Source organism: Gossypium hirsutum, chromosome D02, assembly GCF_007990345.1.
Source record: "Gossypium hirsutum isolate 1008001.06 chromosome D02, Gossypium_hirsutum_v2.1, whole genome shotgun sequence".
Classification (NCBI taxonomy): Eukaryota; Viridiplantae; Streptophyta; class Magnoliopsida; order Malvales; family Malvaceae; genus Gossypium; species Gossypium hirsutum.
This window is the reverse complement of record NC_053438.1, coordinates 71,736,776-71,763,969: the sequence shown is the minus strand read 5'-3', so window position 1 is coordinate 71,763,969 and position 27,194 is coordinate 71,736,776. Positions and strand designations below refer to the sequence as shown.

The following is a 27,194-nucleotide window of genomic DNA, read 5'->3' as shown; positions in this document are numbered from 1 at the left end:
ATTGGGCCCTACATGACGTGGTATAAGGTGCGTGAAAGTAATTAATTTTGACTACGTTGACTCTCGAAGAGCCCAATTATTAGGGTTAGCCCGTTAGGGTTTAATATCAGCTTCGGCCTATAATCGTGAAGGCATCACATTTGTGGTTATTTGGCCGCATAAAAAAGAAGCAGCTTTTTCCATTAATTTCGGAGGGAAAAAAAAGGGGGAAAAATCTGAAAATGTCTCTGATGAACAATCTATCAACTTCAATGATTTCTTCATCTTCATCTACTTTCTTGGCTCCAACCAGTTTCAATTCAAGGTACTATTTTTTCCCTTTTGATTTTCTTCTGTTTGGTTTCTGAGAAAACAAAAAACCCAGTTCTCTTTCATTTTATCATTAAACAATGTTCTTATTTTATTTTTTAATTTCTTTTGTTGGGTTTTTATTTATTGGTACAATGCTGCAGAACCCAGAGTGTTTCAGTTCCATTGAAAAACATCAATATAGTTAAATGTGTTGCCACTCCTCAGGAACAACAAAATGGTGATCATTCTTATAACTTTTCATTATTATTGCTTTTTTTTGGTATGTTAATACTTTAATTTTTGTTGTTTTAAAGCTAGTTGAGTTGGTAATGTTACTGAGAACAAACTGTTCAATTCATGAGTAGTTGCACAAATGACTTAATTTTCATTAAGTGCTTTTAAACTTGAATAATTTTATGACTGAATTAGGGTTTCTGTTTGTTTTGAAGCTTACAAAACTAAAGTTTCTCGCAATGCGAACATAGCTAAGCTTCAAGCTGGTTACCTGTTTCCAGAGGTCCGTGTCATTTCTCATTGTGTCTAATGCTTTTCTTTGTTGTCATTGATGTTATATATAAACTTTTCCCTCAAGATACTGATTATGTTTGCCATTGGTTTTTATAAGAAGACATGGTTTGCTCAGTCGGTTTTCTCGAGTTCCATTTATTTGCTCTTGAGTGTACTTTTTTAATATTTTTGTAATAGGTTGCCAGGAGAAGGGCTGCACACTTGCTCAAGTACCCGAATGCACAAGTGATAAGCCTTGGAATCGGTGATACTACTGAACCTATTCCAGATGTTATTACGTCTGCAATGTCTAAGGTAAGTATTCCTTGTTTTTTTTTTGTCAATTTACGGCTAAATATTGGTTTCTACCTGAGGTTTCTCACTTCTATCATCAAAATCTATTCAAGCTTATGTAATAGGGTTAAAGAAAAATACATTTACAAGTAGGGTCTGATATTCATTTGAATTATTTTCTATTTGGCAGAGGTCTCATGCATTGTCTACGCTGGAGGGTTACAGTGGTTATGGAGCTGAACAAGGTGAAAAGGTATGCCGTTTTGAGTCTTTATCGTAAATTGTATACTTCAAAGTTGAAGCTCATTAATGAAGTTATGGTTTGGTTTTATTAGTAGTACGCATAAATTATTTTCAAACCACAAATTAAAGGCCCCAATTGGATTTAATTGGGACTATAAATAAGTTCACTAGTGTTATAAATGGCATTTATTATGTTTAGACGTGAAATATTAAGTTTCAAAATACAACCTTAATGTTAATTTGTGCAGGCATTGAGAGCTGCACTTGCTTCAACATTCTATCGCAACCTTGGCATTGAGGATGATGATATTTTTGTCTCAGATGGTGCTAAATGTGACATATCTCGCCTTCAGGTTTGATTTAGTTGTGAGATTTCTTTTATTATTAGTATTTTAACTTGTCTATCCGAAATAATCTTGGGGGTTGCGGTTTTGCTTTTGGCCAGGTTGTTTTTGGATCTAGTGTCACAATGGCAGTGCAAGACCCGTCATACCCGGTAACTTTTCTTTGTTGTCTTAATATGTCAAATCTTTTTCAATCTACTTTTTTCATGTCATGTTTAGTTGGTCTGGTTCCCTGGTGTATGAAGCTTCAATGAACGATGGTAAAAGTACCATGGAGGCCCCTGTATTAAGAGTTAGATTGTATTTTTCCTCTACTAAAAAAATGGGCAAATTAGTACCTGTATAGTAAATCAAAGAGCAAATTGATATTTTCTATTAAAAATTTCATCTATTTGTATTATTAAAAACTGGCGAGGTTGTAGGAATAACTAGATATTGACACGTGGCATGTCATGTGTACCTCATGCTGACAAATAGTGACCCGTTTTTAATAGTTGAAATGGATGGAATTTTTAACAGAAAGTTCAATTTGCTCTTTGATCTAATGTACAAGTACTAATTTGTCCATTTTTTTAATAGAGGGGGCAAAATGCAATGACTTTTTGTCCAAGGGCCTCCATGGTTTTTCTTACCATGAACGCCTTTTTAGTTTGTTTATTTGACCTAGGTAGACCTGTGGAAAACAAATAATAATAACGGAATGTGGGGAAGAGAAACATTTAGCTGTAAAAGAAATAGCTTCTTGTGTCTCTATAATTTTTGCTATTCAATGCAGGCTTACGTAGATTCCAGCGTTATCATGGGTCAGACTGGACAGTTTCAAAAAGATGTTGAGAAGTATGGAAATATCGAGTATATGAGGTGTACACCCGAGAATGGATTCTTTCCTGATTTATCCAAAGTTGCTAGAACTGATATCATATTCTTCTGTTCACCAAACAATCCTACTGGTGCTGCTGCAACACGAGAGCAATTGACTCGATTGGTTAAGTTTGCGAAGGACAATGGGTCTATCATAGTCTATGATTCTGCATATGCTATGTATATGTCAGACGATAACCCTCGTTCTATCTTTGAAATTCCCGGAGCAAAAGAGGTTCCCTTCACCCCTGCTTGTTATCTAGAGAACTAAAGGATAAATATACAATTGATGTGTAAATTTCCTTATTCGATATTGTAGGTTGCAATTGAAACATCTTCTTTTAGTAAGTATGCTGGGTTTACTGGGGTTCGTCTTGGTTGGACTGTTGTTCCAAAACAGCTTCTGTTCTCAGATGGATTCCCTGTTGCCAAAGACTTCAACCGTATCATTTGTACTTGCTTTAACGGTGCATCTAATATTGCCCAAGCTGGTGGCTTGGCTTGCCTTTCACCCGAAGGGCTCGAGGTTAGTGTCCTTGCCCGCTTTATTGTCAAAGCATGCAAGAGTAAAACTCCTGATTTTGGGTTTTGTTTCTTCGTAGGCCATGCAAGAGGTGATCGGCTTCTATAAAGAAAACACCAAAATTATAGTAGAAACATTCAACTCGCTTGGGTTTAAAGTATATGGAGGAAAGAATGCACCATACGTGTGGGTTCACTTCCCTGGCCGTAACTCATGGGATGTGTTCAGCGAAATACTCGAGAAGACCCACATTGTTACTACGCCTGGAAGTGGTTTCGGACCTGGCGGTGAGGGTTTCATCAGAGTCAGCGCATTTGGTCACAGGGAGAATGTCTTGGAAGCTTGCAGAAGATTCGAGCAGCTTTACAATTGAATCTAATAGCATTTGACCGGTTACCTCGGTTTCAGACCGGAGACCAAAGGCCGTATGCTTCTATGATTTTTGTTCTCAATTCTGTAATATTGCTCGGAATATCTCGTCAGATTCTATGCTTAGAAAAGACTAGTAATGCTTCTTATTTATCCTATAACATTCACTGAAAACTACCTTTTTATTTATATAAATAACCGCCTGTATTCGCCAAGCAAATAAGGAAGAAAAATCTCGATTTTTCCATGGAAGTATCATGATTTTCCATGAAAATCTTGTTTATTAAAGCAGATGGCAGTATTAGATCACAGGTATTGGTAATGCCAATTTTGATATATTATGAAAGTAATATAATGTGAATTCTCTGAAATAATAGCTTACATAATTCCTATTGGACATTTGTTTTAGTTTCTTAGCTAGAAAAAAGTATTAAAAGAATGTGACAAATTTTCCAACTCAGTGTTTGGTAGGTAGGAAAATAAAGCTTGGTTTGCTCTGAAATTTTCCATTGTTCTTCAAATTAATCAACTGGAGGAGCTCTGTAATATGCAGGCACAGTTGCAGGGAAAAACATTTGTCTAACTCCTTCAGCTCGGATAATAGGGAAGATGATGCCCGATGCACCCTGAAAATACGGATTATTATAAGCAAAAAACATCATGGATTGTGGTGAAACACGATTCGTAAAAGAAACAAGAAGATAGATTAGATGCCAACCGAAATCAATCGAGCCCCAGTCCAGATGCGTGTGGGAGAAGGAAATGGAAGTAACAAACGGCCAACACCGTATATTGCCACGGCGAAGAAATGTAGCACTAGGCTTATAGGATGCGGGTTTAGACCGGAGAGTAGAGATATCGGTCCCTCGGAAAATGCACCTCCTAAGCTCAAATAATCGAAACATGCTTCCCTCATTTCCTCCCTTGCTTTATCAGCTGAGGCACTAAATACCTTGTATAAAGCACCAGCCAATGTGTTTATTGTAGATGCCACTGGCTGCAGGTCATAAAAACCGATGCCGATACCATCCAGTAAGTGTTTACTTGCTTTGATTATATGAATTTTTAAGAATATGTTCGAAGTTTACCTTTCGTAAGGTGTAAAACGATTCGAGATATCTACAAAGAGCAGATGCATCATGAAGATTATGGAGTGGTCTTAAAAGATCCCTTAAGAGAACAATATCGGATAAAGCAACAGTCATTCCTCCTCCAGTTAAAGGATGTCGCATATTGAATGCATCACCGAGTAAAAGTGCACCCGGGGTTGGTTGTGGAGCCGCTGGCATACTTCTATTCGTCATGGTTCTTATGTTTCCCTTGTTGACCGCAGTGATAAACGCCGTGTATAGTTGTGGAGGAATCTGACATGCATAATTGGACCAAAATATCAGTTAAATGTTCCTAGGGATTCGAAACATACTTACCGGAACATAAACTAACTCCGAGTTACCTGGGGAGCCACCATTGTTTTTAAGTAATGAGCCATCTCACCATTGGAAACCGAAGGTACTTTTTGGCCGGGTACGTCGACCAAGCAACGAATCTCAGTGCTGCTAATAGGGTAAAATAAGATAGGCGAAGGGTCTGCTATTATAACATGTCCATGATTCGCATGCGGAAGCTCGCAATTCTCGAGAATCAAACCGACGAAACAAGAAGGTACATCGACCTAAACGAAAAAACCGAATATCGTTACATCATCGATCAAGTGCTTGATTTAAACAAGATTCGAACAAAAAATTCTTAACCTTTGGATTAGAGAGAGAGCGTCGTAAATTTGAGAAACCACCGTCGCATACGATCGTAAGGGGAGCATAGGCCATAAATTCTTGACCATCCTTAGTTTTGTATTGAATTCCTTTAACAGTCCCTTTTTCTTCTATTAGAGATGTGACACTCCCTTGTTCTAAACTCACACTGTATATGAATACGTGTATCTTATATGAATATTAAAAAAAAAAATGAAAAGTTGGAATAACATAAGAGAGCGTTATTACTTGGGAAGAGAAGCCGCTTTGTGGCGCATCCTTTGAATGAAACGTCCGTTATGAAAGCTTCGTCCGGCAACATCGGAATGGAAATTTTCCAAAGGATAAGACAACTTCGTATTCTTTCCATCTTTGAACAAAGCGTACCCGAAAACTCGTTGAGCATCAATCTCATCTACGCAATCTACAACACCAAAGGCCAATGTTAAATACCCAAAAAAGGAGAGAAAGAGAGAGCAAAGATCACAACAACGTAAAAGTATCATAGAGACTCTTGTACTAATAGTCAGATTGCGTTTTGTCCCTTTTACTAAAAAAATAGACATATTAGTCATTGTATGTTAGATCAAAGAGCAAATTGGTCATTTTTGTTAAAATTTTTATCCATTTTTATTGTTAAAAACTGACATGGCTGACAGAATAAACGTGTCCATTCTGACGTACAAGGGACGAAATACAATCTGACTTCTAATAGAAGAACATTTATGATACTTTTACCTCACAACAACCGACATGACGTTCTCGGATACCTTCAAGGCCTAATTCAATCAATTTAAGATATCCCCCTGGTTGTAAAAGTTCACCAACAATCCTATCGGGTTCATTTAAGTCCCTTTCGATCACACGTACTCGCCGTCCGTCCTGAATCGTACAATAAACCGAAAAAGAAAACATGTTACCATTGAAAACATGTTACAACAGGGTGAAATAAGTGATGTAAGGACCTTTCCAAGTGTATAAGCAAGAGCTGCACCAGCAACACCAGCACCAACAATAATAATATCAGTTGCAGTACCCTCAGTAACCTCACCATTACGGGCCGAAACCACCGTTGACGCTGTCGCGGCCGCCGTTTTGTTGGTTCTTGTATTGTAATAAAACAAAACAAAACCAAGAAAACAGGCAAAGATTCCAAATATATATTCGTAAGCCATGATATTATAAGATGAACAATGAATGATTTAATTAGTGAGGGAATAAGGTAGCTGAGGGTACTTTTTATATATATATATATAATGAAATGTAAAACTGTCTGAATTTATGAAGTTTTTTTGTGTTTTAAAGTTCAACGAAGGTTCTGTTTTATGTTTTGTTGTGATTTTAGAACGCTATTATTACTGCCAAACTTTGAGACCTTTTAATTCCAGTTTGCTAGGTATCCATAATATATATTTAATCTCGGTAAAACTACCACAAAAGCCCCTGTATTAGAAGTCAGATCGCATTTTGCTCCTTTTACTCAAAAAATAAATAAATCAGTCCCTGTACGTTAGATCAAAGAGTAAAATGGTCATTTCTATTAAAAATTCCATCTATTTCTACTGTTAAAAATGGCGTAGCTAACGAAATGCTAATGTACAAAGACTAGTTTTTAACAGTAAAAAGTTGATGGAACTTTTAATAGAAGGATTGGTTTGGTATTTGATCTAATATACGGGGATTAATTTGTCCATTTTTTAGTAGAGACAACAAAATGCAAGCCGACTTCTAATACAAGGGCCTCCATGGTATTTTTACCATTTAATCTCTTAATCAAGATTATTAAATTATTAAACTATGTAAGCCATGGGTTAACTATTGAATTAGTACACAGTTCATGATTCTGGTAAAGGATCATAGTTACTCAGACACTTGATTTTAGCTTAAAGTGGAGTTGATACAAACTTTTTGGATCAAATTTTTTTACTACAAAATGATTTTTTTTAATATAAGGACAGCAGGGGCAAACAGGGCCAAAATTGAATAATAAATTTTTAGAGAGGTCAAGATTCAAATTTACCATTATATTAATTTGTAATTACATAAAATTTAAATAGACAGGAGATTAGTTATTCATATTCGAATTCATTTTCAATTTGTAATTCCATAAAATTTTGCTATTAGTCCTGTATTATATGTAAAATTATAGATTTAGTCCGTGTTTTTCACATATTACATATATGTGTAAAGAAATAACAGAACTTAATGAATTTAATAAGTACTTTTTGGTCATGGTTGAAATTTTAAAATTTAAAAAGTACAATGACTAAAAATAATCAAATTCAATTATAGGAACTAAATCCACAACTTCCATATAATAAAGGTACTAATATTAGAATTTAACCTTATATTTTCTTGAGTTGTTAGGATTCCCCTACTTGTTTTTCTTGAAGGAAGATTCAAACTTTCATATAATAAAGTGGAAAAAGACCTCGAATTCTTAATAAATTAATATGAGTATAAATTGCACAACTATCCGAAACTATGAACCTCATTCTAAATTAGTCTTTAAATTTTAAATATTTTAAACACATATCCTTAAACTATCGATGTTATATCAATAAAATCCTTTTGCTACTAAAATTGTTAATTTAACCGTTAAATGTGACGTCAAATCTTATCTGACATAATTTGAAATGAAAAAAAAATCAAATTTTTGAGGTTTTCGAAGGTTTTACAGAAACTAATGTTCACTCTTTTTTTTTTCTTCTAATTTTAAAATTTATATCACATAAGAATGCGCATGTTATTATGGTTAAATTCATGGTTTCAATAATGAAAGAATTGATTGATTTAACATCGATAACTTGAGGGTGTAATTAGAATATTTTGAAGTTTAAGAAAGACTAATGCAATTAGCTTCGAGGTGAACATTTTTCTTGAAAAAAAAATCTCATTTGGATGAATGATAAATAATTAATAATTGGAGCATATAAATTAAATTAAACCAAGACTTGTTGTGCAATTAAAGGAAATAAAAGATTTGTGGGGTTTGACTACGTTAATAATCCATATTACTACTTAATTGACTTAAACCTAATTTAACTACGTGTACTCTTTTATCAAACACGTATGTAGTAGGTAAAAATTAAAAACCACACGATTCATTTTAATACTGCCTTTTTGGCCGACTTTAATCAATGCTGTCTTACTTTAAATATGTTTAAAAGTTTAAGTAAGATTCTTAAATTTTTAAACATTTTAATTAAGTCCTTAAAGTATTAATATTTTATCAATAAGGTCTTTTTATCGGACTAGAAACATTTGTGTACTTAGGAGGGGTAGGCAATGGCCTTGACCCCTAAAATGGGAAAATCTCCTTTAAACCCTTCAAAATATAGTGAAATTATATTTTGACTTTCAAGAATGATAAAATTATGATTTAATCCTATTGTATGGACGATTTGAATCTAACATGCTAAAAGATGGAATGAATATTAAATTTATACATCAATGTATAATAATGTTATGTCGAAAATGTTGTTAGTGATTTGTGAAAATTGAGTCAAATCAAAGTTTCATGTATAGAATTGGACATTGAACTAAAATTCATGTACAGTTTTGATATTTATCATTTAAATAATTTACAGTTTGAATCACGTGTTTTAAATGTACTCTACATCGTATTTGAGCTAATAGATAAATTTATAGAAGGACTTGATTGATACAATATTGAATATTAAGGACTCAATTAAAATATTTTAAAATTAAAAGATTGATTTGAAATTTAGACACTAGTTGGAAATGGATCAATTAAATATATTTGAAATATTAGTTGAGGAATGGACAAGCGGAAACGGCTGTTGTCTCAATTATCCAATATGCAGTTTACCAAAACACCCTTCTGATCCAAACTATATTACCCCTATGCCTGTAACGGCTAGTTACAGAACCTGCAACAAATTTAAAACAATCGACTAAGGGAACGGCTTCCAAGAACAAAAAGGAAAATACTACTTGCCAAAGCCTTTGACTCTCTACCGGCTAGTTTACGCTCCGCTTCATCGTATCTTAGATCTCCGGCAACGAAAAATGGACGAATTTCAGATCAACGGTGCCGGCGACGAAGAAGTAATCGGCGACGAATTCTACGAAAAGATTGAGGCTCCCAAGTTCGTAGACCTCGCCGCACCTGATCGTTGCCGCACTGAAAATGATGACCGTTACTGGTTTTGCCTCCGTGTCGGTGAGGTCCATTTTGCTTGAAACTATAATTTGATTTCGTAGATAAGAACAAAGCTTACATTTGTGGTTGGGTTTCATTAATTTGGTTTAAAACAAACTAGTACTCGATGTTAGGTCTCAATGATGTTTTTTTGTTGTTCTTGTTTCTCAGGATGTGATCAAAAGCATGAAGAAGAAATGGATCCTGAAGAAATTTATAAAAATTTTGTGCTTAGGGTTAGTACAAAATTTGCTCCCTTTTTTGTTTTCCCTTTTCATTTTTTCATGTCTTTAAGTGATTGCTGAACTTAAAGAACTGAATCTTTCAGGTTATGGCGGCTAGGAGTCCAAGTGTTGGGCTTAGAAAAGCTCTTTGCAGAAGAGACTCAAGGTATATACATGGAAATGTTCTTCACTGAGATTTGCATTCTATTTTTTCTTCATTGATTGTTTGATTTTATATACAATGCCTACATCGTACCTATAACTCCTCCAAGCCCTTAAACGTGCTTAAGCATGCTTGAACTCATGTCCTTCTTGTTGCAATGATGATGGTACTGATTGAGGCTGTTTTTTATTGTCATTTTAGGTTGAAATTGGAATGTCCCCGTACGGTTCCTGCTAAATCTTCAAAGTCTAGAGTGTCAAGATTGGCTATGATCTCATCCATTTCAACAAAGATGGGTGAAGCTAAAGTGAAAGTTAAGCAGAGTTCGACTACCCCAAATGTGAAGAAGGCAACAGCAGCAAAGCAACCATCTACTAAGGCCTTGACTACTCCAAGGAACAAGAAAGGGGTGTCGAATCCGGGTACTTTTCGAAGTGTTAGGAACCCAAAACCGACTACGGTCGAGGTGCCAAAGGATAGAGTGGTGGCAAAGGCTTTGGTCTTTCATTCTCCAAAGAAGGCAGTGAAGTTGAAGAAGTCTGTGGAATGGAGTAGTTCATTAAGGAGGATATGTTCAGGGATGAAGAAGCTTGAGATTACTGATGGGAGTAAGAAGAATGCATTGGGGTGTAATAAACCATTAGCTGCTCCAAGGAAACAGTTAAGAGGGAGAGAGGTTAAAAGCCGAGTATACGATTCTTTGCATTGCCAGAATCAGAAGACTCAAGAAGTTAAATCTATAAATCGTTTGAAGAAAAAGAAGAACGAAAATGAGTTACCATTGTCTGAAGCTGCTTTGGGTCGTCAACAGGATGAACAGGACACAATTGATAGTACTTCTAAGAATCCTTCAGATATATTGGAGCAAGCAACAGGTCCCTCAAGGAGCAGCCATGAAGAGAACATTGAACCATGTCCTAAGGACAATGAAATCCCTGAAGCAACAGAGGGCGACGACGACAAAGAAAATGCTATGGCATCTAATATCAGAGTAAGTGAAAGCAAAGTCATGGAAATTGACAATAACAAGGAAAATTATGCAGCTTCTGATGAAAACAGGTATGGAATTCATGACATGTTTGTTCATACTTTTGTTTATTTATTATTCACTTGCATTCACCGTTGAATTTGCACCAAAATTTATTGCAGAAAATTGGATTGTGACACGGGCAAGTTGATGAATGAGACTCATAAAAACATTCAAAAGGTAGCTTGTTTATAAAGTTATATCCTTTGTTTGTTGTCTAATATATCTTTCTGGTTTTTCTAATGTCTGTTCATGATGATGCAGGTTGCTAAAGTGATAAGTAAGACAATGAAAGAAAACTCCACCGCAGTTAAAGGTGCTCAAGGAATGAATTACAGAAAGCCTAAGCTTACAAATCCGAAGCCTTTTCGACTTAGAACAGATGTATGGCATTGTTTATTGTAGATATTATTAAAATGCAAAATGGGCATCAAAATTTCTTTATGTTATCCTGATAATTTTCTGGCTGTTCAGGAAAGAGGAATTTTAAAGGAAGCAAACTTGGAGAAGAAGCATCTTCAAGCACCTGAAGGCGACAATGAATCAGATACAAGAACACATAAAGATCAAACAGTAAGTTAAAATTTCTATTTGTTTCCCATAGCTGTGTTCATTGGTCATCCAGGGAATTTGCTGAAGTTAATCCTATGGTATGTACTTTACTTTGTAGCAAACCATCAAGACCTCTAGCTTGATGAAACCGAAAGGATCCATGGAAAGAAAGATTTCAACCATTCCCCAAAAACGTACCGCCCCTATGCATCAAAAGGCAACTCAAAAATCCGAGGGTGGATCAGAGAAGACTAGACCACGAGTGTAAGTAACAAATCTGGAAATATCCTTTGCTTTTTCATCAATGAAAATAAATTTGTATGTTCTCTAAAGGATAAAAAACTATATTCCTAATTCTTACAGGGTAGCAGCATTGAGTAGGAAGAAACTCGGTGCAATTAAGGAAATGTCACCTACAATGGCCAGACCCCTTAAGGGAACGTCGGACCCTAACAAGAATGGAACTTCCTTGACGAAGAAGGCATCATCATCGCAGCGAAGAAGGCATACAACCATACCAAAAGAGCCAAACTTTCATAGCCTTCATGCTCCAAAAAACTGCACAAAGAGAGTAGTAGCATGATGCAAGTGTATTTGCCTTGGTCACTAGCCAGCCACCCCTTTTTTTTTTTGAACACTCATTTGCTTGCTTGAATTGTTTCAATCTTTTGAGGGAATGCCAAGTTCCTTTTCAAGTAATTGCTTCTAAGCTGTAACATTTGTGCTACAAGAATGACATTGTATGAATTCATTTATAATATGCAAATATTCAAGATTTTTACCAATGGAGTTAGCAAGATAATATACATATCAAGTGTATTAAGGAATGGACATTATGTGCCTAAAGCTACTTAAGTTTATAACTTGCAAGATATGTAATAGAGTATGTGCTAATTTGAACAAAGTACTCAAGCAATAAAGTTACATTATTATCTTTGAGAGTTTTCATTTATAGCACCATGATATTAAAATCACAATTATATGGCCTTCTCTGTTTTTATTGCCTGCACCAACCGAAAGCTTTCTTTTCCTTTCTCTTCTATAAGTTTAGTTTTTTTTTTCTGTTGAAATAGTTTTGAACGTTGCGAGTTTGCGAACTAAAATCCAAACAGTTTTTTTTCTCTAATGTCTGACACTGTCGTTAAATTGACTTAGATCTAACGTATGTTATTCTACTCATAGATGGACGATTGCCAGCTTGGATCGATCGTTGAATCATCACTTTGAGCTCACTAATTGAATTTAAAAAAAAAACTTAACAACCCAGTAATTTAAATAAAAATTTTTGAATAGCTCAGTGCTTTAAATTAAAACTTTCAATTAATTTAAAGATTATTTTGTAACTTTTTGAAGTTAAATAACTAAAACTTGAACTTACTAATAATCGTTAATGGTGTACCTAATTTTTAATATATGTAAAAGAAGCCCAATTCATGAGGCCATTTTTTGTGCCCAAAAAGCTCAAACAATACCATCCGTAGTAAGAATAAACCCAACCAGGAAAACAAACAGTCACTGAATCTAGGGTTTCTCTGTGTTTGCCTTAAGCTTATTCAGTCAGTGAATTAAGCTGCTTTGTGGGAAATCAAAGGAGGAAAAAAAAAGAACAAAAATGTTGGATATCAATTTGTTCAGAGAAGAAAAGGGTCACAATCCAGAGATCATTCGTGAATCTCAACGTCGTCGTTTCGCCAAGGTCGAAGATGTCGATGCCATCATCGACCTTGACAAAGTCTATCGTCAATGTAATTACCGCTTTCATTTCTCACGTTTCGATTTGCTTATTCTTTTATTTATTTCCTAATAGTAAAATGTCTGTTACAGTGTTGTATGATCTCGAAAATCTGCGAAAAGAGTTCAACAAGATCAATAAGCAAGTTGCTCAACTTAAAATTGTGGGTTTCTTTCTCTATCTAGTGACAGTTTTTTTTTCTATAATTGCATTTTTATTGTTTGAATTGGTGTGGAAAAAAGGCTAAGCAAGATGCAACGGAGACGATTGCAAAAACAGAGGAGATTAAACAGAAAATCGCTGTGAAAGATACTGAAGTTAAGGATGCTTGGGCTGTTTTGAAATCTAAATTGGAGAAAATTGGGAATCTTGTGCATGATTCGGCTCCAATCAGTGACGATGAAGTGAGTTACACAGCAAATTTTTATTCATTTGGATAGTTTTTTATTGCTAAATAGTTTTAATTAGAATATTTTGACTTATTTCACTAAAATAATACAGGCAAATAATGCTGTGATTAGAACTTGGGGTGAGAAGCGGTCAGAGCCTAAGCTAAAGAATCATGTTGACCTTGTCGAGCTTCTTGGGATTGCTGATACGAAAAAGGGTAATTCATTTTTTTGAGAGTGAACATGCTCTGGCTTGCGTAATGTGAATGCATTTCTTTGGGAGGAGAAAATATGAATATATGATATATTTCGTGCATGAAATCGGCTGGCAAATTGGCTTGGTTTGTTTTTATTGTTGAATCGTTTTAACTGATTACCCCACGCTTTGTACTATAGGTGCTGATGTAGCAGGAGGGAGAGGTTTCTACCTTAAAGGAGATGGGGTGCGTCTCAATCAAGCTTTGATCAATTTTGGGCTTGATTTTTTGGAGAAAAGGGGGTATACAGCGTTGCAAACACCTTTCTTCATGAGGAAAGATGTTATGGCCAAGTGTGCTCAATTGGCCCAGTTCGATGAGGAACTTTACAAGGTAACATTTGCATGTTGCTTCGATGGTCTTTTCTTTCCTTGTACCATTGAGATGCTCTTGATTCATAGATGACTTGGTTCTTCTTGATACTGATTTACTTTCTATTATGGAATGTTCTCTTATATATTATGAAAAAGGAACAAAAAGAAGTGTTGGTTGTTTTTTAATGTTCAGAAATGTGTTCTTCATTTGGCGGTTCATTGTTTTGACTGTTATTTTCTTTTCGTATGATAAGAAAGCATATCTGGTTTTGTCAGGTGACCGGTGAGGGTGATGACAAGTATCTTATTGCAACAGCCGAACAGCCCCTCTGTGCTTACCACGTGGATGATTGGATCCAGCCCTCGGAGCTACCTATAAGGTTCTAATCATGTCAAAATGGTGCCTCCATTGCTATTAAAAAATTGTCTTCCTTTTTGTTTATGAAAACTGTTTTTTCCCAGGTATGCTGGATTTTCGTCTTGCTTTCGTAAAGAAGCCGGTTCACATGGCCGTGATACTTTGGGGATTTTCCGGGTTCATCAATTTGAGAAAGTGGAGCAATTCTGCATTACCAGCCCAAATGGCAATGATTCGTGGGACATGCACGAGGAAATGTTGAAGAACTCTGAGGAATTTTATCAGGAGGTAAGACATTTTTCGAATTTATTGAACACAAAAGATCCCCAGCCTTTCACCTAATTCCATTTCTATTTATACTTAGGACTCTTTAAATGTCGACTTTATCTGGACCAGTGAACCTAATCAGGCCAGCTTCATAGGTTATCAATGGGCAGTCCTTGTGGTCTTAATAATAAAACGAGTCTTTGCCCTCCAACTTAAGTTGCTGTAGTTTGCCTTTTATTAAAAGTTTGACTTTGCATGGATTTGTGTAAATCCCATTTTGCAGCTAAAGCTACCTTATCAAATCGTCGCCATTGTTTCTGGCGCTCTTAATGATGCTGCTGCCAAGAAATACGACTTGGAAGCATGGTTTCCTGCATCTCAAACTTACAGAGAGCTGGTGTCTTGCTCGAATTGTACAGATTATCAATCAAGGCGACTGGAAATCAGATACGGGCAGAAAAAGGTAGGTCCTGTTGGTTTGTCCTGTTATAGATGAGGAAATTTGTGGTTCATGCTTTGTTACTGTTTCTGTTGTTTTCGACTTTCAGAACAATGAACAGGCAAAACAATATGTTCATCTGTTGAACTCGACTCTCACCGCAACAGAAAGGACCATGTGCTGCATACTTGAGACTTACCAGAAAGAAGATGGTGTCGAAATACCCGAAGTTTTACAACCGTACATGGGTGGGAAGTCTTTCCTGCCTTTCAAGACCAAGCCGGCACCTGAAGCTAAAGGGAAGAAATCAAAGGCCTAGTAAGGCTCAAATTGGCTAAAACTATTTTTGTTGCTCTGAAATTGTTTGTCTTTAACCTTTTCTTTATGATGAAACTTGAGTATACCATTGAATTATTTGTGGTACATTGCAAAAGATAAGCCGAATCCCCGCCTTGATACCACGTTTCGAGGTGTTGTTGGAACAAGGAGAAGGTGACATTTAAGGATTTGTATAACCGTTGTAGTTTTAAGTTTTAAGTTTTAATTGAATGTTTTCTCATTGATGTACAATAGAATGGATTTTTGTTCTTTTTTGGTTATCTTAGAGTCTCGAATTTTTGCATTATGAATTAAAATTTGATTGCAGTTATAAATGCTTGTAAAAAATGAGAAGCAAATAATTTACTAATTCTCGTAGGTTAAACATAAAAATAAATAAATTATCAAAATAATTATTTTTGTTTGTCTCGAATTACAATTTAATTTTAGTTATTTACATTTTAATTTTAGTCTTTAATTTTAGTTATTTACATTTTAATTTTATATTAGCTATTTACGATTAAAATATATTATTTTTAATATAATAGAATAAAATATATCCTGAAGCAAAAAAAAAAAAAAGAAAAGAAGAGACTATTTTGATAGATTAAGAAAAAACCCTTTCTTTTCCAAGAAAGAGTTCATTTTTGGGAGAAATACAAAAATGAATGATATAGAACCGAACTTGATTTCTATAACTTTTACTATAAAAATATGCAATTGAAAAACCAAACTGTAATCAAACTGAAGTTTGAGGATTACATTTCCACTAGAAAATTGGCTGTAATTTACAGAGTTGGTGCAATGAAAACCAACATTAAAGTGATAAATTTACAAACAAGCCTCTGCCCGACCCGTCAACTATGGATCATGATCATTACCTTACCACCAGCTGAGTTCAAAGGCTTCAAGGAACCTGTTTTCCAAGCCAGAATCAGCACATAAACAACGGTCAACCTCCATTTTTGACTCTTTGCTAATAGACCCAGATTTTGTTCGAACAAAAAAGCTTTTACCCAGTGCAATCCATTTCAAAGCAGAGGCCTTTACCTCCGGTGGCGGTGAAGTAGGAACGACCGGTGAAGTAGTTTCGCCGAGATGGGGAAGAATCAACATTGCAGCAGTAGGCGCCATAATTAGATATGAAATCAATGATCTTTCACTTGCTTATTTGATAAATTGACAGTCAGCTGTTTATTAAATAAAGGGATTTGGAAGAGGTTAGGAATGAGAAAACCAGGGAAACAGTCTGTGGGCATTTCAGTCGGTTTAAGTTTTCAGTAGTATGGTGGGGGAAAAATACGATACTAGTCCCTATGTTGTACCTCAGATTGTATTTTGGTCCCTTTATTTGAAACATAAACGAACTTAGGCATTAACTTTTACACATTTCATTCAATTTAGGCTCTATTCTTTTATTCGGACCATATTTGACCTTTTATTCTGTAGGAACTAAATTGTATAAATGTGTAAATTTGTTTTTATTACTTATATTTAAAACACCATGGATTAATAAATATATTATATAGTATTGAATTTTTTTGTTTCAATTTAGTACTTGAGTTTGGATTCAATATTCACTTTGGTACCTGAATTTTTTCAATTTGATACCTTTTTTTTTTTTGTTTCATGTACCTTAATTCAAGCATTCTTTCAATCGTTTGGTCTGTTACGATAAAAAAGAAAAGTAAAACTTAAGTACTAAACCTTTCGCAGATTTTGACTGTATCCACACCATAAACAATGAGCGTAAGACAAAAAGATAATGGAACGTGGAAACCTTTGATTTGATTAATCTTCGGTTCACCACTACACCAACCCTTTAAGCCGTTGGTTTTCTGATACTGTTACTGTAGATACACGACAGGCCGGGACACACGTGCTGTCCTGCTTCTCTCACTAGTTCTAAGATGATCAAAATTCCTAAATATCCCAACTTTATTTTTCAATATGTAAGTTTGATTCATCACTAGAAATGCATTAACATGATAAAAGTTGAGGCTTGTTTGTTCGAGCTTTGCCGGGTCCTTGCATGATGTATATGGTTCTAAATGAAAGAAAAAGGAAGAGAATGACTGAAATGAATCATTAGTCCTTTTGCATTATCTTCATTAAGTGTATACATGGGGGATGTGTAGTTTCAAAAAAAGAAAAGACTGGAACTTTACCACGAAAATGCTTAACAGCCAAATGTATTGAACTGGTTTTGGCTGAAAATAAACAAAACTTTTCACTAAAAAAATACCTTCTTCAGCAACAATGTTAAATCAGTATCTATAACAAATGTCTTCAAGCTTTGATGCTTCTAATGTTGTTGCTCATCTGCTGTCATTGGAAACCCATTCTCACTATCTATTTCTCCGTACAAACTACCTCGAGACTCCGGACCTTCAGACCGATTAAGTACACCGTCTTGCTTTGCTTCGGCCACTTGAAACAGGGTGACTTTATGTCTCGATGATTCATCCTTGATTGAGGTTGATAATGTCGATGCTTCAGCCTTATCGGTTCTCGCCTAATCAAACAAAGTTAATCCATCCAAGATTGTAATGACATGATGTTAAAAAAACCTAGATGCATCCAAGTACCACGTACCTGCAATGGCTTCATAATATCTGGTTCTCGATCATCGGTTTTGTTGAGTTCTTCTTGAGCTTGTAACTCCATGGAATTTCGAAAAAGCTGACGTAGAAATGTTACGTCATCGGACATGACACCAAATCCTTTCAAAAGCTTGGATCCAAGTTGTAAACTTGTCTGCACAAAATAGGATATTCGGAGTCAAGTAGCTGAAGCATGAAAGCTGAACCTTGTAATAACAATGAAGAGCAAAAGAAATTATCAGTACCTCCGTATTCTCTAAGATTGCGTCTGTTGCACCGGCTTTTTTTAAATCTAAGAGATGTTTGAGGTCTTGAGCTCTTGCATAGATTGGAACCTTCTCGAAAGCATATTTTAGTCAAAGATTAGCAATTCATTTTATCGAAAAAAGTAGAAAATGCAATAGTAGCTTATAAGTTTACATGAAATAAAGTATGAATGGATCAATAATGGCAAATGCAGCATTAATAAAGGCCACCCAGGACAAGAAAGAGCGAGCTATTACCGCGGGGAAGGCAAGTCGAAGCCTTTGAACAGCTTCAACTGTCCTCTTTTTTCCTCGGTACATAATCATGACAGCCTTCGGGGACTTGATACCAGCAGACTGCAGAACACCTGGACTTGACCCATCTCCATAAAGAATCGGGAAACCGAGCTTTCTAGATGCCTGTGAATGCAGTGACAAATATTTTCAATACCGTTACCTATCGGTAATGAAATAGCGTATGTTATCATCAGTTTATATGATGAAATTTGGATACCTTCACCACAGAAGGATTGAGGTCAAAAGCTATATAATGTAATCCCATGAAGTCACCATCTACTCCAGAAGCAAGCGGAGTCGACAAAAAATTAGCAAGTACCTGCAAGTAAAAACATTTTAGACTTAACTCGTGTTGCTGCCACATGATAATTATCACTATTACTGCATGATATTTGACATACCTGGCCCATTTGACCAAAGCCAATGATAACAACGGGTTCACTTGCATCAAAGTTCACCATCTCATCGGCATCATTCTGTGAAAATTTCTTCTTTAAGTTCACACAGATAAACTCGTTTCCGAAGCAAGATGATGAGAGAAAAAAATAGTCATTGATGATACTGAAATGAAATACTATTACGAACATACATCTTCATTAAGCTTGTTGTCAACGAAATCAGCAGCCCTTCTTCCAACTTCATTAAGCAATGGGGTTAATGCCATTGACAGTACCACAACAATAATAAGCAGCTTATTAAGCTCAAGCGGTAGCACCCCAAGGCTGCACGAGGATGGCAAAAGACTTTATAAGCATAAAAACGGAAGTGTTTTACTTAGAGACTAGTTACTCATCTAACGAACCTGTTAGCAAGAGAAAAAACAACGAACGCAAACTCGCCTCCTTGTGATAAAAGAAATCCTACTCTTACACTTTCCTGTAAGGTAAGTCCAACACGAGGACCGATAGCTGTAATAATCAATGTTTTGATGACAATTAAACCGGACAAGAGTGCAAGCACACTTGGCCATTCTCGGTAAAGAAGCTGCAAAACAAAGCCGATATAAACTTGCATTAATCAAACAATATGAAGCACTGATACCAGATGCGAACAAGAAAATGGAGAGTAATAAAGGAAAATACGTACTTAAAATGATTACAATACCTGCAAGTCAATTGAAGTTCCAGTAGTCACGAAAAATAACCCGAGAAGCAACCCTCTAAATGGTCGTATATCAGCTTCAATCTGTGTCCGGAAATTTGTTTCTGCCAATAATGCTCCAGCCAGAAATGCTCCAAGCTGAATAACGAAATTGAATGTAGTTATTACAAGGCTTGAAATGCATCAATCTTAAGCATTATCTGCTAATGAGAATACATATCAAACCGTATCACTGAAGCCTAACTGTTGGGTCATAAGGGAAGTCCCTGCAACTGTTAACAAGCAAAGAGCAACAAAGGCCTCCGAGCTCCTTGTTTCAGCAACAACCTGAAAATTTAAGAAACCAGGGTCATTTTTTGTTCTTCCTTTTTTGTCTCTGTTTAATAACAAACTCAACAAACCTCGAAAACTCTCCTAAGAATGTATTTTCCTCCAAGAGAAAGTATACCGAGCCCACCTAGCGCCTTTAAACTTTCTTTAGCTAGCATTGGCCAAATACTGTCCTCTATTATGTTCTGCAAGGTTGAAAAAGAGATTAAAAATGGTAGTAGATGACAGTGACTCCCGGATACACCTGATAAGCACATGATCTACCTGGCTCTCGAGCACTGGAAGTATGACTAAGAGAGGAACAACAGCTATGTCCTGCGAACATCAAGAATAGGACCCAAATGAGGTTATTGACATCCAAATTTTGATGTCTACTTCGCATTGAATATAGAAAAATCCACGAATGGAATGGAATAAATAAGGCAAGCATGTATTGACTGTAAGTAAGAACCTGTAAAAGTAGTATCCCCAGAGTTGCTGAGCCAAATCTTGTTGGCAGCTCACCCTTCTCTGCAAGAAGCTGTATTTTATGATTGTAAGCTTAGAATGCAAGATATGCTTATTGTAATGAGCACAGCACAATTTTAGCCTAACCACAACGGTTTATACGTATCTACCCAAAGTGACAAAAGTAGCAAAATGAAACAACCATTCTTAGATATCCACAAGTAGAATACCTGTAGAACAAAAGCTGAAGAAGATAGAGATAAAGCAGCACCAATCACTATGGCTTCATCAACACTTCTTATATTAACCTACAAATGTACCAACAAGGAAAATTAAGCTAAACCGGTTTACTCTAATACGTAACTGCTGTTCAAAACATTCAGATTATAAGCATTACTAATTCTGAATTAGTAAACATATCCACAAGTCCATGCAAAAAGTAGCACTAGAGTTTGCACAATGACACTCAACGGAACACCAACTGGTAAGTAGCAGTGCTGATTAAAGCATTAAACAAATAAATGCAGATACAATAATGATTAAAGAGTCAAGGATTAAAGTATTTTCACCAGGTCAGGCCCAGAGTGAAAGAGGAACTGCAAAATTTTTGTTCCAACAGCCCCGTTAGGCGGAAGTTCAAATGCGGTGAAAGCAAGGGTGGACAGAAAGACCTTACAAATAGAAAGAGAAAAAAGACAATATCAATCAAGCAGTTCCATATCTTACATGTTTTAACAACTTAACTCATTCTTTGTCATTTCCAATATAATGTTGCTCGGTTGTTTTACAAATATGAGAAGAGAATGTAAGATTTTCAACCTCGATGCACAACCGGACTAAAATAGCAGTTCCCAATGATATCATTACCTGAGTTAATCCCATGCCAAAAGCAAATTTAGCAAGAGCTTTCAGGCGATCAAGTGATAGCTCTAAACCCATTTCAAACAGCTGAAAAGGAACATGTATTAGACCAGAATTAATATGCATGATAGTAACAAGGTATTCTACGAGTAATTTGCAGCTTTAGAAAGCCAAATAATATAGAAAATACCTAAAAGATGGCTATCAATCCAATAACTAAGACCAGATATGTCATGCAATTGAACTTACCAGAAAAAGTATCCCCCATTCAGACAGGACTTTGACATCTGTAAGATTTCTAATCAATGCAAATCGATTCAGTACAACCCCGGCAAAGAAGAATCCAAGTATCTGGAAGCAATTAGTATGTAATTTTTGTTAAACATTAGGGATGAAAGACTATCAACCAAAACGGATATCATCTATAGTTTCTTCTATTTTGCATATATGTAATGCCGATACATGAAATGGCAATGGGGAAAAAAAGAACAATTTGAGAGACTAATGCTACTTGAAGTGTTTATTCTTACAGGGCTTGCTCTAATGATCTTGAATGCAGGAACAACCAAGACAGTGACAGCCAAGAATGTAAGAGTATCCAATCCTAAATCATTGATGACATCAATAGCACTAGCAACTTCAACCGCTGCATAGATTCGCGACCTTCTCTGGTGGAACAGTCCATGATTGGAGAAACTAAGTCCTCTCGAATTAGATGGTGATGAAGGTAAAGAAGGTGTGCCACCAAACATATGCTTTAAAACATGAGTGCAATTATTCATTCTTGCTTTTACGGATAATGGTCTAGAATGGAAAAGCATGTTATTGATATATGGCACGTAAGAAGAATGCCCAGAAAACCATGACATAGCTTGAGAGTATGCGCCACCCTGGTTCTTTCGCTTAACAAAGTCATAACCCTGCAGTAAAAGAACGGTTCAAGAATGAAATAACACAACACTCACTAGGTAGAAACTAGAGTTCTCTAAAATCAAGTTCTTAACACATTTTGGCAGCTAAAATTGATTTCCAAACTATTACAACACTAGGAAAATGATTGTAAAAATAGATTAAATTTTATTGTTCTTGAAATAGCAATAGATTATAAGGAAGCCAAATCAAATTAAAAGAGTTTTAACTATTTAATTAGAACAATATCCAGAACTTCAAGCTACTAAGCTTAGTCTTGGAAGATTTAGCAAAAGGCTCTAAAGGAGGGGTTCACAACATACGTATAAAACATAAGGACAGTTCAAAATCCTTTTTGTAAAGCAATTTAAAGAAAGAAAAACTATAAGGTTAGTACTTTAATCGTTCAAGAAAAACACAGAGACAAATGTCAACGCCAAGAGATTACATACCTTGGGACTATGGCAACAAGATACTGATTCCAACATGGTGTTAAATCGGTTTAAAGACCAAAGACTCAAGAACCTGAAACAGACAACTTCTAAGGCATTTTCCTGATTGTTTTAAGAAACTCTAAGGATTCTTGGGAAAAAAAGAAAAGAGAGATATGAACTCTGGGTTTTTTTTTTTTGAATTATGTCCATTTGTTACTGTTTCTTGTGTGTGTATTTTAAGGGGGTAAAGAAGAGAGGAGAGGAAGTGGCCACGACATGTTTAAAAGCTGTGTTTTCAGGGAGCTTGTAAAGAATTGAATTGTCCCAACCAGAAGTGTGTTTGTGAGGACTATGTAAAATATATGTTCGGTTGAAGACAAATAGGAAGTGGTTTCTATTTAGACAGGTTAGCAGTAAGGTAACATTATGTACACGTGGCGGTTATGGATAGATTATCTAAAGAAAAAACAATTGTGAACATTAGATAAGGTTCAGACTTCAGATTTTTTAGCATCAAAACCCTTATGGTTGAAATATGCCTATAGTCCTTGTACTTATATTTTCAGAAATTTAGTCCCTCTATTTTTTAGATTTTCTTAAAAATTTAAGTTAATTACAATATTTTCTTTAATTACGTGACTATCAAGTGAGTAGTTTTTTAATTTCAAAATGTAACAACAACGAATTTAATAAAAAAATTATCTTTAAAAAGTAGAAGGACTAAATTCCTAATTTTTGAAAAATACCAAGACTATGAGCACATTTTAACCAAAGCTTATTCTTCATCTCCACCGTATATCTCTAAGTCTGAAGGTGGTTACCTAATGAAATACTTTTAAAGTTTCAAGAGCTCAACCTTATGAACACAACGAAATCGAATGATCAAACAGATAAACCATAAACATCTCTGGAATTTATCTGAATTCTGAAACCAAGTAGCACCTGAAATAGCTAGGCAAAGTAAACTATATATCCATGGGTTCTTCATCTTTACTGATTCAAAGAAGCTCCGGAAATTTGCCCTTCTGGTAACAGTACATGAAACTCGAAGAAATTCGAGATTTTGCCTTCATTTCAAGGAAGCATGAAGTTCAAACACAATAGAACCATCAAAATAGAATTTAATACAGAACTTACATACATCATTATGGACATGTTTCTATACAGAATGAATAAATAGTACCAACATATATGCTACTATAACCAAGAATTTGCAGGAACAAACTTGAGTGATATGCTATTAACACAATGACGTTCATTCGTCGGCGTTCGAAAACCTTCACCTCTAAAAACATGGCCTAAATGACCACCACAAGCTGCACAAGTGATTTCAGTTCTCATCCCATCAGGATCCGGCTGGTTAAACATGACACACCTCTCATCATTAGTCAAATTTACTTGAAACATATACCATTTTTGTAAGATGATACAGAGGAAATTCGAGGAAGAAAGCTAACATTTCGATTTATAGCTCCTGGGAGACCTTTATAAAAAGCAGGCCAACCACAACCAGGATTGAATTTTGTTATGGATCTGTAAAGAGGAGTGTTACATCCAGCACAGTTATAAACACCATCACCAAAGAATTTGTCATATTCTCCTGTGCCTGGATACCTATACAGCATCAAAATATTGCCAGGAATTTTATCAATGGATATGGTATTAAAAGAACATCCTTTGAATAAACTGCCTTGAAGAGATTCATGAACAAAAGCAGCTAAAAAGGACAGATTTCTTTTTGCACATTAATCTACCAAACTCTTCTAATAAACACTATAAAAGCTCAAAATTTATTCAATATTCCATAGAAAAAAAAAAGTGTTGATCAACACTGGTACTAGCTTAGGAAACTTACTCAGTGCCCTTTTGTCTCAAAATTCGAAACTGTTCAGGGGAGAGAATAGCACGCCACTCTTCCTCGGATTTCTGGAGCGACCCTGGAGCTGCCATGGCCACGACTTGACTTCCACGGTATCTACGCTTGCTCTGGAGAAAGAACCTACTGGACTCTGATAAAGAAATTGAGCAAGTAATAGCCTTCGGTGAAGAAAATGGAAATCTCAAGCGCCTATTACAAGGAAGAACATAATTAGCAGCGGTGGCGGTGATAAGGAGTAGTGATTTCGGGGAAGAAGAAGAAGAAAATGGTGTCGTTTTGAGGATATGAAGCCCCATTTGTGAGAGTGAGTCGGAGATTTTTGGCGAATAAAAATGGGTAGAAGATAACGCAAAGGCGGAAAATCCTACTCCATTGATTTGATGAACACAAAATCTTCAAAACGACATGTCGTACAAGTAATTAATCGAATAACGGCAAGTCCACGTTACTCTGGCTTCTTCACTCGCGCGAAACCAGCCGAGTTTCATGTTGCTTATAATGATCAAACAAGAAAATATGTTTAGCTTGGTGTTTTCCTTCATTTTCTTAGCAACCAAACTGAAAATCTTTATGAATTATGTTAGTGGAGAAGGAGCTGAACTTGGAATTCAGTTTTGTTTATCATGCAAATTATGCCTCTTTTTCCTCGAATTTCGCCTTGGTTCCCCATTACAGGTTTTGTCCTCATTTATATAAGATTATATATTAATGTAATTTTATATTTTAACCCTTCAAAATTTGTATCGATAAACTATAATAGAAGTCAACTACGGATTTCTTTTATCGCCCAATTATAAAAAATTACAAAGTGATCATTCAATTATAGTTTTTTTATCATTTAGCTATGAAAAATTACAAAATGATCATCCAACTATTTAATTTTGTTTTTTTTTTGTCACGAGCTGGCTAACATGAAAATTGAAACACCCGAAAATTCAAGATAATTGAGTGGTAAAAGAAAAAATTGAATAATTGAGTGACAATTTTATAACTTTTCATAACTGAGTGACAAAAAATTTTACTAGTAATTAAATGATCATTTTGTAAATTTTCATAATTAGATGATTAAAAAAAAACGTAATTCAATGATTATTAATATAATTTACCCAAAACTTATGATTCATCTCAGGGTCAATATGAATAAGAACTTTGTAGTAGTTTTCCACATATAGTGCATATAAAAGAGAAAGAAAAAACGCAAAGATGATTCACACTACACCACTCAACAAGATATTGTAACACATAGAGCCATGCATATGTTTTCTTTTATAAAAATATACAATAGATCTGCCATAATTGCAAGCCTCTAAAATCTGATCTCCATCAATTCCTTTCATTTCAGGATTCAGGAACATTATCAGATTTCATTATATCATATCATATATATATATATACATATTGCAACATCAGGCAACACCTGCATGCACAACAAGACAGGGAACCAAGAAACAAACTAAAACAAGCCACAAACTTAGACGGTATAACTGGGAACTGGTGCATGTCATCATCGATTCACTGAAACCAAATCAGATCCCCAGCCGAGCAGAAATGACACATCGGAGATTTCCCTTGCTTGTCCATCAAGTTAAGAAGTGCAGCCCTAGCCGAGTCCATATGACAAACAGCAGCCGCATTGATATTATCTTTAGGATGAGTTTGGATGGTAGCTGTAGTGTAAAAACAACGGTGGCTGTAAGATTTGATATTTTAGTGATATTGTAGCGTAACACAAAAAGTAAGCTAAATGCACCGCACCGCATCCAATCGCCCATCCAAACCAACCCTTAGTATCCTCACCCACCATCGAAACCTTAAAAACCCTCTCGCTCAATTCCTCATCGTATTGACAGAAAAACACAGCGTAAAGGTACAGCATAGGGTGACAAGCTCCTTTCCTCGAAGATTTAATCTCATTAGGAGATTCCAAGACCTTGTAATTTTTCAATGAAGATGTAGACATGGTGGGGTGGGTGGTGGTAATGAACTTGGTATCTTGAGGGGCAACTTTAAAAGCACCACTAACAAAATCCACCATGGATTGAAAGGAAGTAGCACAGGGTCTTGGTTTCACCTTTAGCTGATGATAGTTTGTAATGTTAGTAATCCCTGGTGCATGTTCACATTTTGGAAGCGTGTCCGTCATTGATTTGGCTAAGGAAGAGCCTGGTGCGATCGAATATAGTTGCAGAATTTGAGGGAGTTTTGATGACGAGAAAGGGATGGAATCGGCAATTTTCTTTGGCAAGGAAGTGGATATTGAAGGGTCTTTATTAGGGAAAAAGATTGGTAATATTTTCCCTGTGTCGAAATTGTTATGCAATTCATCGACGGTGAATAATCCACCCTTTTAATTCTCCATATTATCATGAGAATGGTCTTTAAGGGAGTATTTAGCTACAAGTCCTTGAAGAACAGAAGCTTTTTCTGCCAGTGACCCAATGTTCACCGTCTTATGAAAGTCGGAGATGGTGAATTTTCCGTCGAGGTCCTGTGGATTCGCCACTGGAACTGGCTTAACGTCCCTAGCTCCATTGATGCCATGGCCACACTGCACATAAATAAAAGAGTTAAATTAAAGGAATCGGAGTTATAAAATGGCTAACAGTTTTGATATAGCTTACGAGTAAAAGCAAAAGACAGGAGAAAAGGAGGCATTGAATGAATTGGACCATCTTTTAACAATTTGCTCTTTGCTTGAAC

General features: G+C 35.7%; 7 protein-coding genes across 9 annotated transcripts; 3 read left to right on the top strand and 4 right to left on the bottom strand.

Annotated features, from left to right (window-relative positions):
- The first annotated feature begins 58 nt into the window (after positions 1-58).
- On the top strand, positions 59-3,684 carry LOC107908578 (LL-diaminopimelate aminotransferase, chloroplastic). 2 transcript variants are annotated; one of them, XM_016835794.2, is made up of 10 exons: positions 59-304; positions 453-529; positions 741-808; positions 997-1,113; positions 1,283-1,345; positions 1,584-1,688; positions 1,781-1,831; positions 2,455-2,775; positions 2,860-3,066; positions 3,143-3,684. In XM_016835794.2, exons 1-10 carry the CDS (start codon positions 222-224, stop codon positions 3,434-3,436), a joined length of 1,386 nt encoding a protein of 461 aa, XP_016691283.1. In that variant the 5' UTR covers positions 59-221; the 3' UTR covers positions 3,437-3,684. The 2 variants fall into 2 exon arrangements, with proteins under 2 accessions (XP_016691283.1, XP_016691282.1); XM_016835793.2 differs by having other exon boundaries at positions 94-304; positions 450-529.
- Positions 3,685-3,745: 61 nt separating this feature from the next.
- On the bottom strand, positions 3,746-6,489 carry LOC107908577 (squalene monooxygenase SE1). Its single transcript, XM_016835792.2, has 8 exons — positions 6,149-6,489; positions 5,954-6,065; positions 5,433-5,607; positions 5,184-5,352; positions 4,886-5,104; positions 4,521-4,796; positions 4,151-4,429; positions 3,746-4,058 (listed from the first exon to the last, which is right to left on the bottom strand). The coding sequence occupies exons 1-8, from the start codon at positions 6,356-6,358 to the stop codon at positions 3,954-3,956; spliced, it is 1,545 nt and encodes a 514-aa protein (XP_016691281.2). The 5' UTR covers positions 6,359-6,489; the 3' UTR covers positions 3,746-3,953.
- Positions 6,490-9,074: 2,585 nt separating this feature from the next.
- Positions 9,075-12,099, top strand: LOC107908580 (uncharacterized). Its single transcript, XM_016835796.2, has 9 exons — positions 9,075-9,369; positions 9,520-9,584; positions 9,677-9,738; positions 9,937-10,794; positions 10,885-10,942; positions 11,027-11,146; positions 11,237-11,335; positions 11,433-11,578; positions 11,678-12,099. Exons 1-9 carry the CDS (start codon positions 9,216-9,218, stop codon positions 11,895-11,897), a joined length of 1,782 nt encoding a protein of 593 aa, XP_016691285.1. The 5' UTR covers positions 9,075-9,215; the 3' UTR covers positions 11,898-12,099.
- Positions 12,100-12,749: 650 nt separating this feature from the next.
- LOC107908581 (serine--tRNA ligase) lies at positions 12,750-15,669 on the top strand. Its single transcript, XM_016835797.2, has 9 exons — positions 12,750-13,059; positions 13,139-13,209; positions 13,289-13,450; positions 13,548-13,653; positions 13,832-14,025; positions 14,283-14,386; positions 14,469-14,652; positions 14,915-15,094; positions 15,180-15,669. Exons 1-9 carry the CDS (start codon positions 12,927-12,929, stop codon positions 15,387-15,389), a joined length of 1,344 nt encoding a protein of 447 aa, XP_016691286.1. The 5' UTR covers positions 12,750-12,926; the 3' UTR covers positions 15,390-15,669.
- A 1,795-nt stretch (positions 15,670-17,464) lies between these two features.
- LOC107908582 (K(+) efflux antiporter 3, chloroplastic) lies at positions 17,465-22,982 on the bottom strand. The gene is made up of 19 exons (XM_016835798.2): positions 22,634-22,982; positions 21,803-22,192; positions 21,522-21,623; positions 21,279-21,359; positions 20,981-21,082; positions 20,642-20,719; positions 20,416-20,484; positions 20,229-20,279; positions 20,036-20,149; positions 19,860-19,961; positions 19,638-19,772; positions 19,336-19,517; positions 19,123-19,255; positions 18,935-19,009; positions 18,751-18,852; positions 18,495-18,656; positions 18,237-18,326; positions 17,984-18,145; positions 17,465-17,903 (listed from the first exon to the last, which is right to left on the bottom strand). Exons 1-19 carry the CDS (start codon positions 22,667-22,669, stop codon positions 17,694-17,696), a joined length of 2,376 nt encoding a protein of 791 aa, XP_016691287.1. The 5' UTR covers positions 22,670-22,982; the 3' UTR covers positions 17,465-17,693.
- Positions 22,983-23,705: 723 nt separating this feature from the next.
- On the bottom strand, positions 23,706-25,082 carry LOC107908583 (peptide methionine sulfoxide reductase B5). Of its 2 annotated transcripts, none has more exons than XM_041089301.1 (3): positions 24,471-25,082; positions 24,073-24,148; positions 23,706-23,971 (listed from the first exon to the last, which is right to left on the bottom strand). In XM_041089301.1, the coding sequence occupies exons 1-3, from the start codon at positions 24,788-24,790 to the stop codon at positions 23,813-23,815; spliced, it is 555 nt and encodes a 184-aa protein (XP_040945235.1). In that variant the 5' UTR covers positions 24,791-25,082; the 3' UTR covers positions 23,706-23,812. The 2 variants fall into 2 exon arrangements, with proteins under 2 accessions (XP_040945235.1, XP_016691288.1); XM_016835799.2 differs by having other exon boundaries at positions 24,073-24,229; positions 24,471-25,034.
- Positions 25,083-26,006: 924 nt separating this feature from the next.
- LOC107907670 (BURP domain-containing protein 17) lies at positions 26,007-26,637 on the bottom strand. Its single transcript, XM_016835004.1, has 2 exons — positions 26,277-26,637; positions 26,007-26,161 (listed from the first exon to the last, which is right to left on the bottom strand). Exons 1-2 carry the CDS (start codon positions 26,635-26,637, stop codon positions 26,007-26,009), a joined length of 516 nt encoding a protein of 171 aa, XP_016690493.1.
- Between the last annotated feature and the right edge of the window lie 557 nt (positions 26,638-27,194).

Excerpts from the sequence above, each read along its gene's own strand:
- LOC107908581 (XM_016835797.2), top strand. The coding sequence starts at position 12,927 with ATGTTGGATATCAATTTGTTCAGAGAAGAAAAGGGTCACAATCCAGAG. Across the intron at positions 13,060-13,138 it reads TGACAAAGTCTATCGTCAAT|TGTTGTATGATCTCGAAAAT; the intron begins GTAATTACCGCT and ends TGTCTGTTACAG. Across the intron at positions 15,095-15,179 it reads TCAGATACGGGCAGAAAAAG|AACAATGAACAGGCAAAACA; the intron begins GTAGGTCCTGTT and ends TTCGACTTTCAG.
- LOC107908582 (XM_016835798.2), bottom strand. The coding sequence starts at position 22,669 with ATGTTGGAATCAGTATCTTGTTGCCATAGTCCCAAG. Across the intron at positions 20,485-20,641 it reads CTTCAGCTTTTGTTCTACAG|CTTCTTGCAGAGAAGGGTGA; the intron begins GTATTCTACTTG and ends CATAAAATACAG. Across the intron at positions 19,773-19,859 it reads AGTTAGGCTTCAGTGATACG|CTTGGAGCATTTCTGGCTGG; the intron begins GTTTGATATGTA and ends TTCGTTATTCAG.
- LOC107908583 (XM_016835799.2), bottom strand. The coding sequence starts at position 24,790 with ATGGGGCTTCATATCCTCAAAACGACACCATTTTCTTCTTCTTCTTCC. Across the intron at positions 24,230-24,470 it reads TTGAGACAAAAGGGCACTGA|GTATCCAGGCACAGGAGAAT; the intron begins GTAAGTTTCCTA and ends GATGCTGTATAG. Across the intron at positions 23,972-24,072 it reads CAGGAGCTATAAATCGAAAT|CCGGATCCTGATGGGATGAG; the intron begins GTTAGCTTTCTT and ends ATGTTTAACCAG.
- LOC107908577 (XM_016835792.2), bottom strand. The coding sequence starts at position 6,358 with ATGGCTTACGAATATATATTTGGAATCTTTGCCTGTTTTCTTGGTTTT. Across the intron at positions 5,608-5,953 it reads GATTGAATTAGGCCTTGAAG|ATTGCGTAGATGAGATTGAT; the intron begins GTATCCGAGAAC and ends TTGGTGTTGTAG. Across the intron at positions 4,430-4,520 it reads CGTTTTACACCTTACGAAAG|CCAGTGGCATCTACAATAAA; the intron begins GTAAACTTCGAA and ends TATGACCTGCAG.
- LOC107908580 (XM_016835796.2), top strand. The coding sequence starts at position 9,216 with ATGGACGAATTTCAGATCAACGGTGCCGGCGACGAAGAAGTAATCGGC. Across the intron at positions 9,585-9,676 it reads ATAAAAATTTTGTGCTTAGG|GTTATGGCGGCTAGGAGTCC; the intron begins GTTAGTACAAAA and ends TGAATCTTTCAG. Across the intron at positions 10,795-10,884 it reads GCAGCTTCTGATGAAAACAG|AAAATTGGATTGTGACACGG; the intron begins GTATGGAATTCA and ends AATTTATTGCAG.
- LOC107907670 (XM_016835004.1), bottom strand. The coding sequence starts at position 26,637 with ATGACGGACACGCTTCCAAAATGTGAACATGCACCAGGGATTACTAAC. Across the intron at positions 26,162-26,276 it reads GGTGGGTGAGGATACTAAGG|CTACCATCCAAACTCATCCT; the intron begins GTTGGTTTGGAT and ends TTTACACTACAG.
- LOC107908578 (XM_016835793.2), top strand. The coding sequence starts at position 222 with ATGTCTCTGATGAACAATCTATCAACTTCAATGATTTCTTCATCTTCA. Across the intron at positions 1,689-1,780 it reads GTGACATATCTCGCCTTCAG|GTTGTTTTTGGATCTAGTGT; the intron begins GTTTGATTTAGT and ends GCTTTTGGCCAG. Across the intron at positions 1,832-2,454 it reads TGCAAGACCCGTCATACCCG|GCTTACGTAGATTCCAGCGT; the intron begins GTAACTTTTCTT and ends TATTCAATGCAG.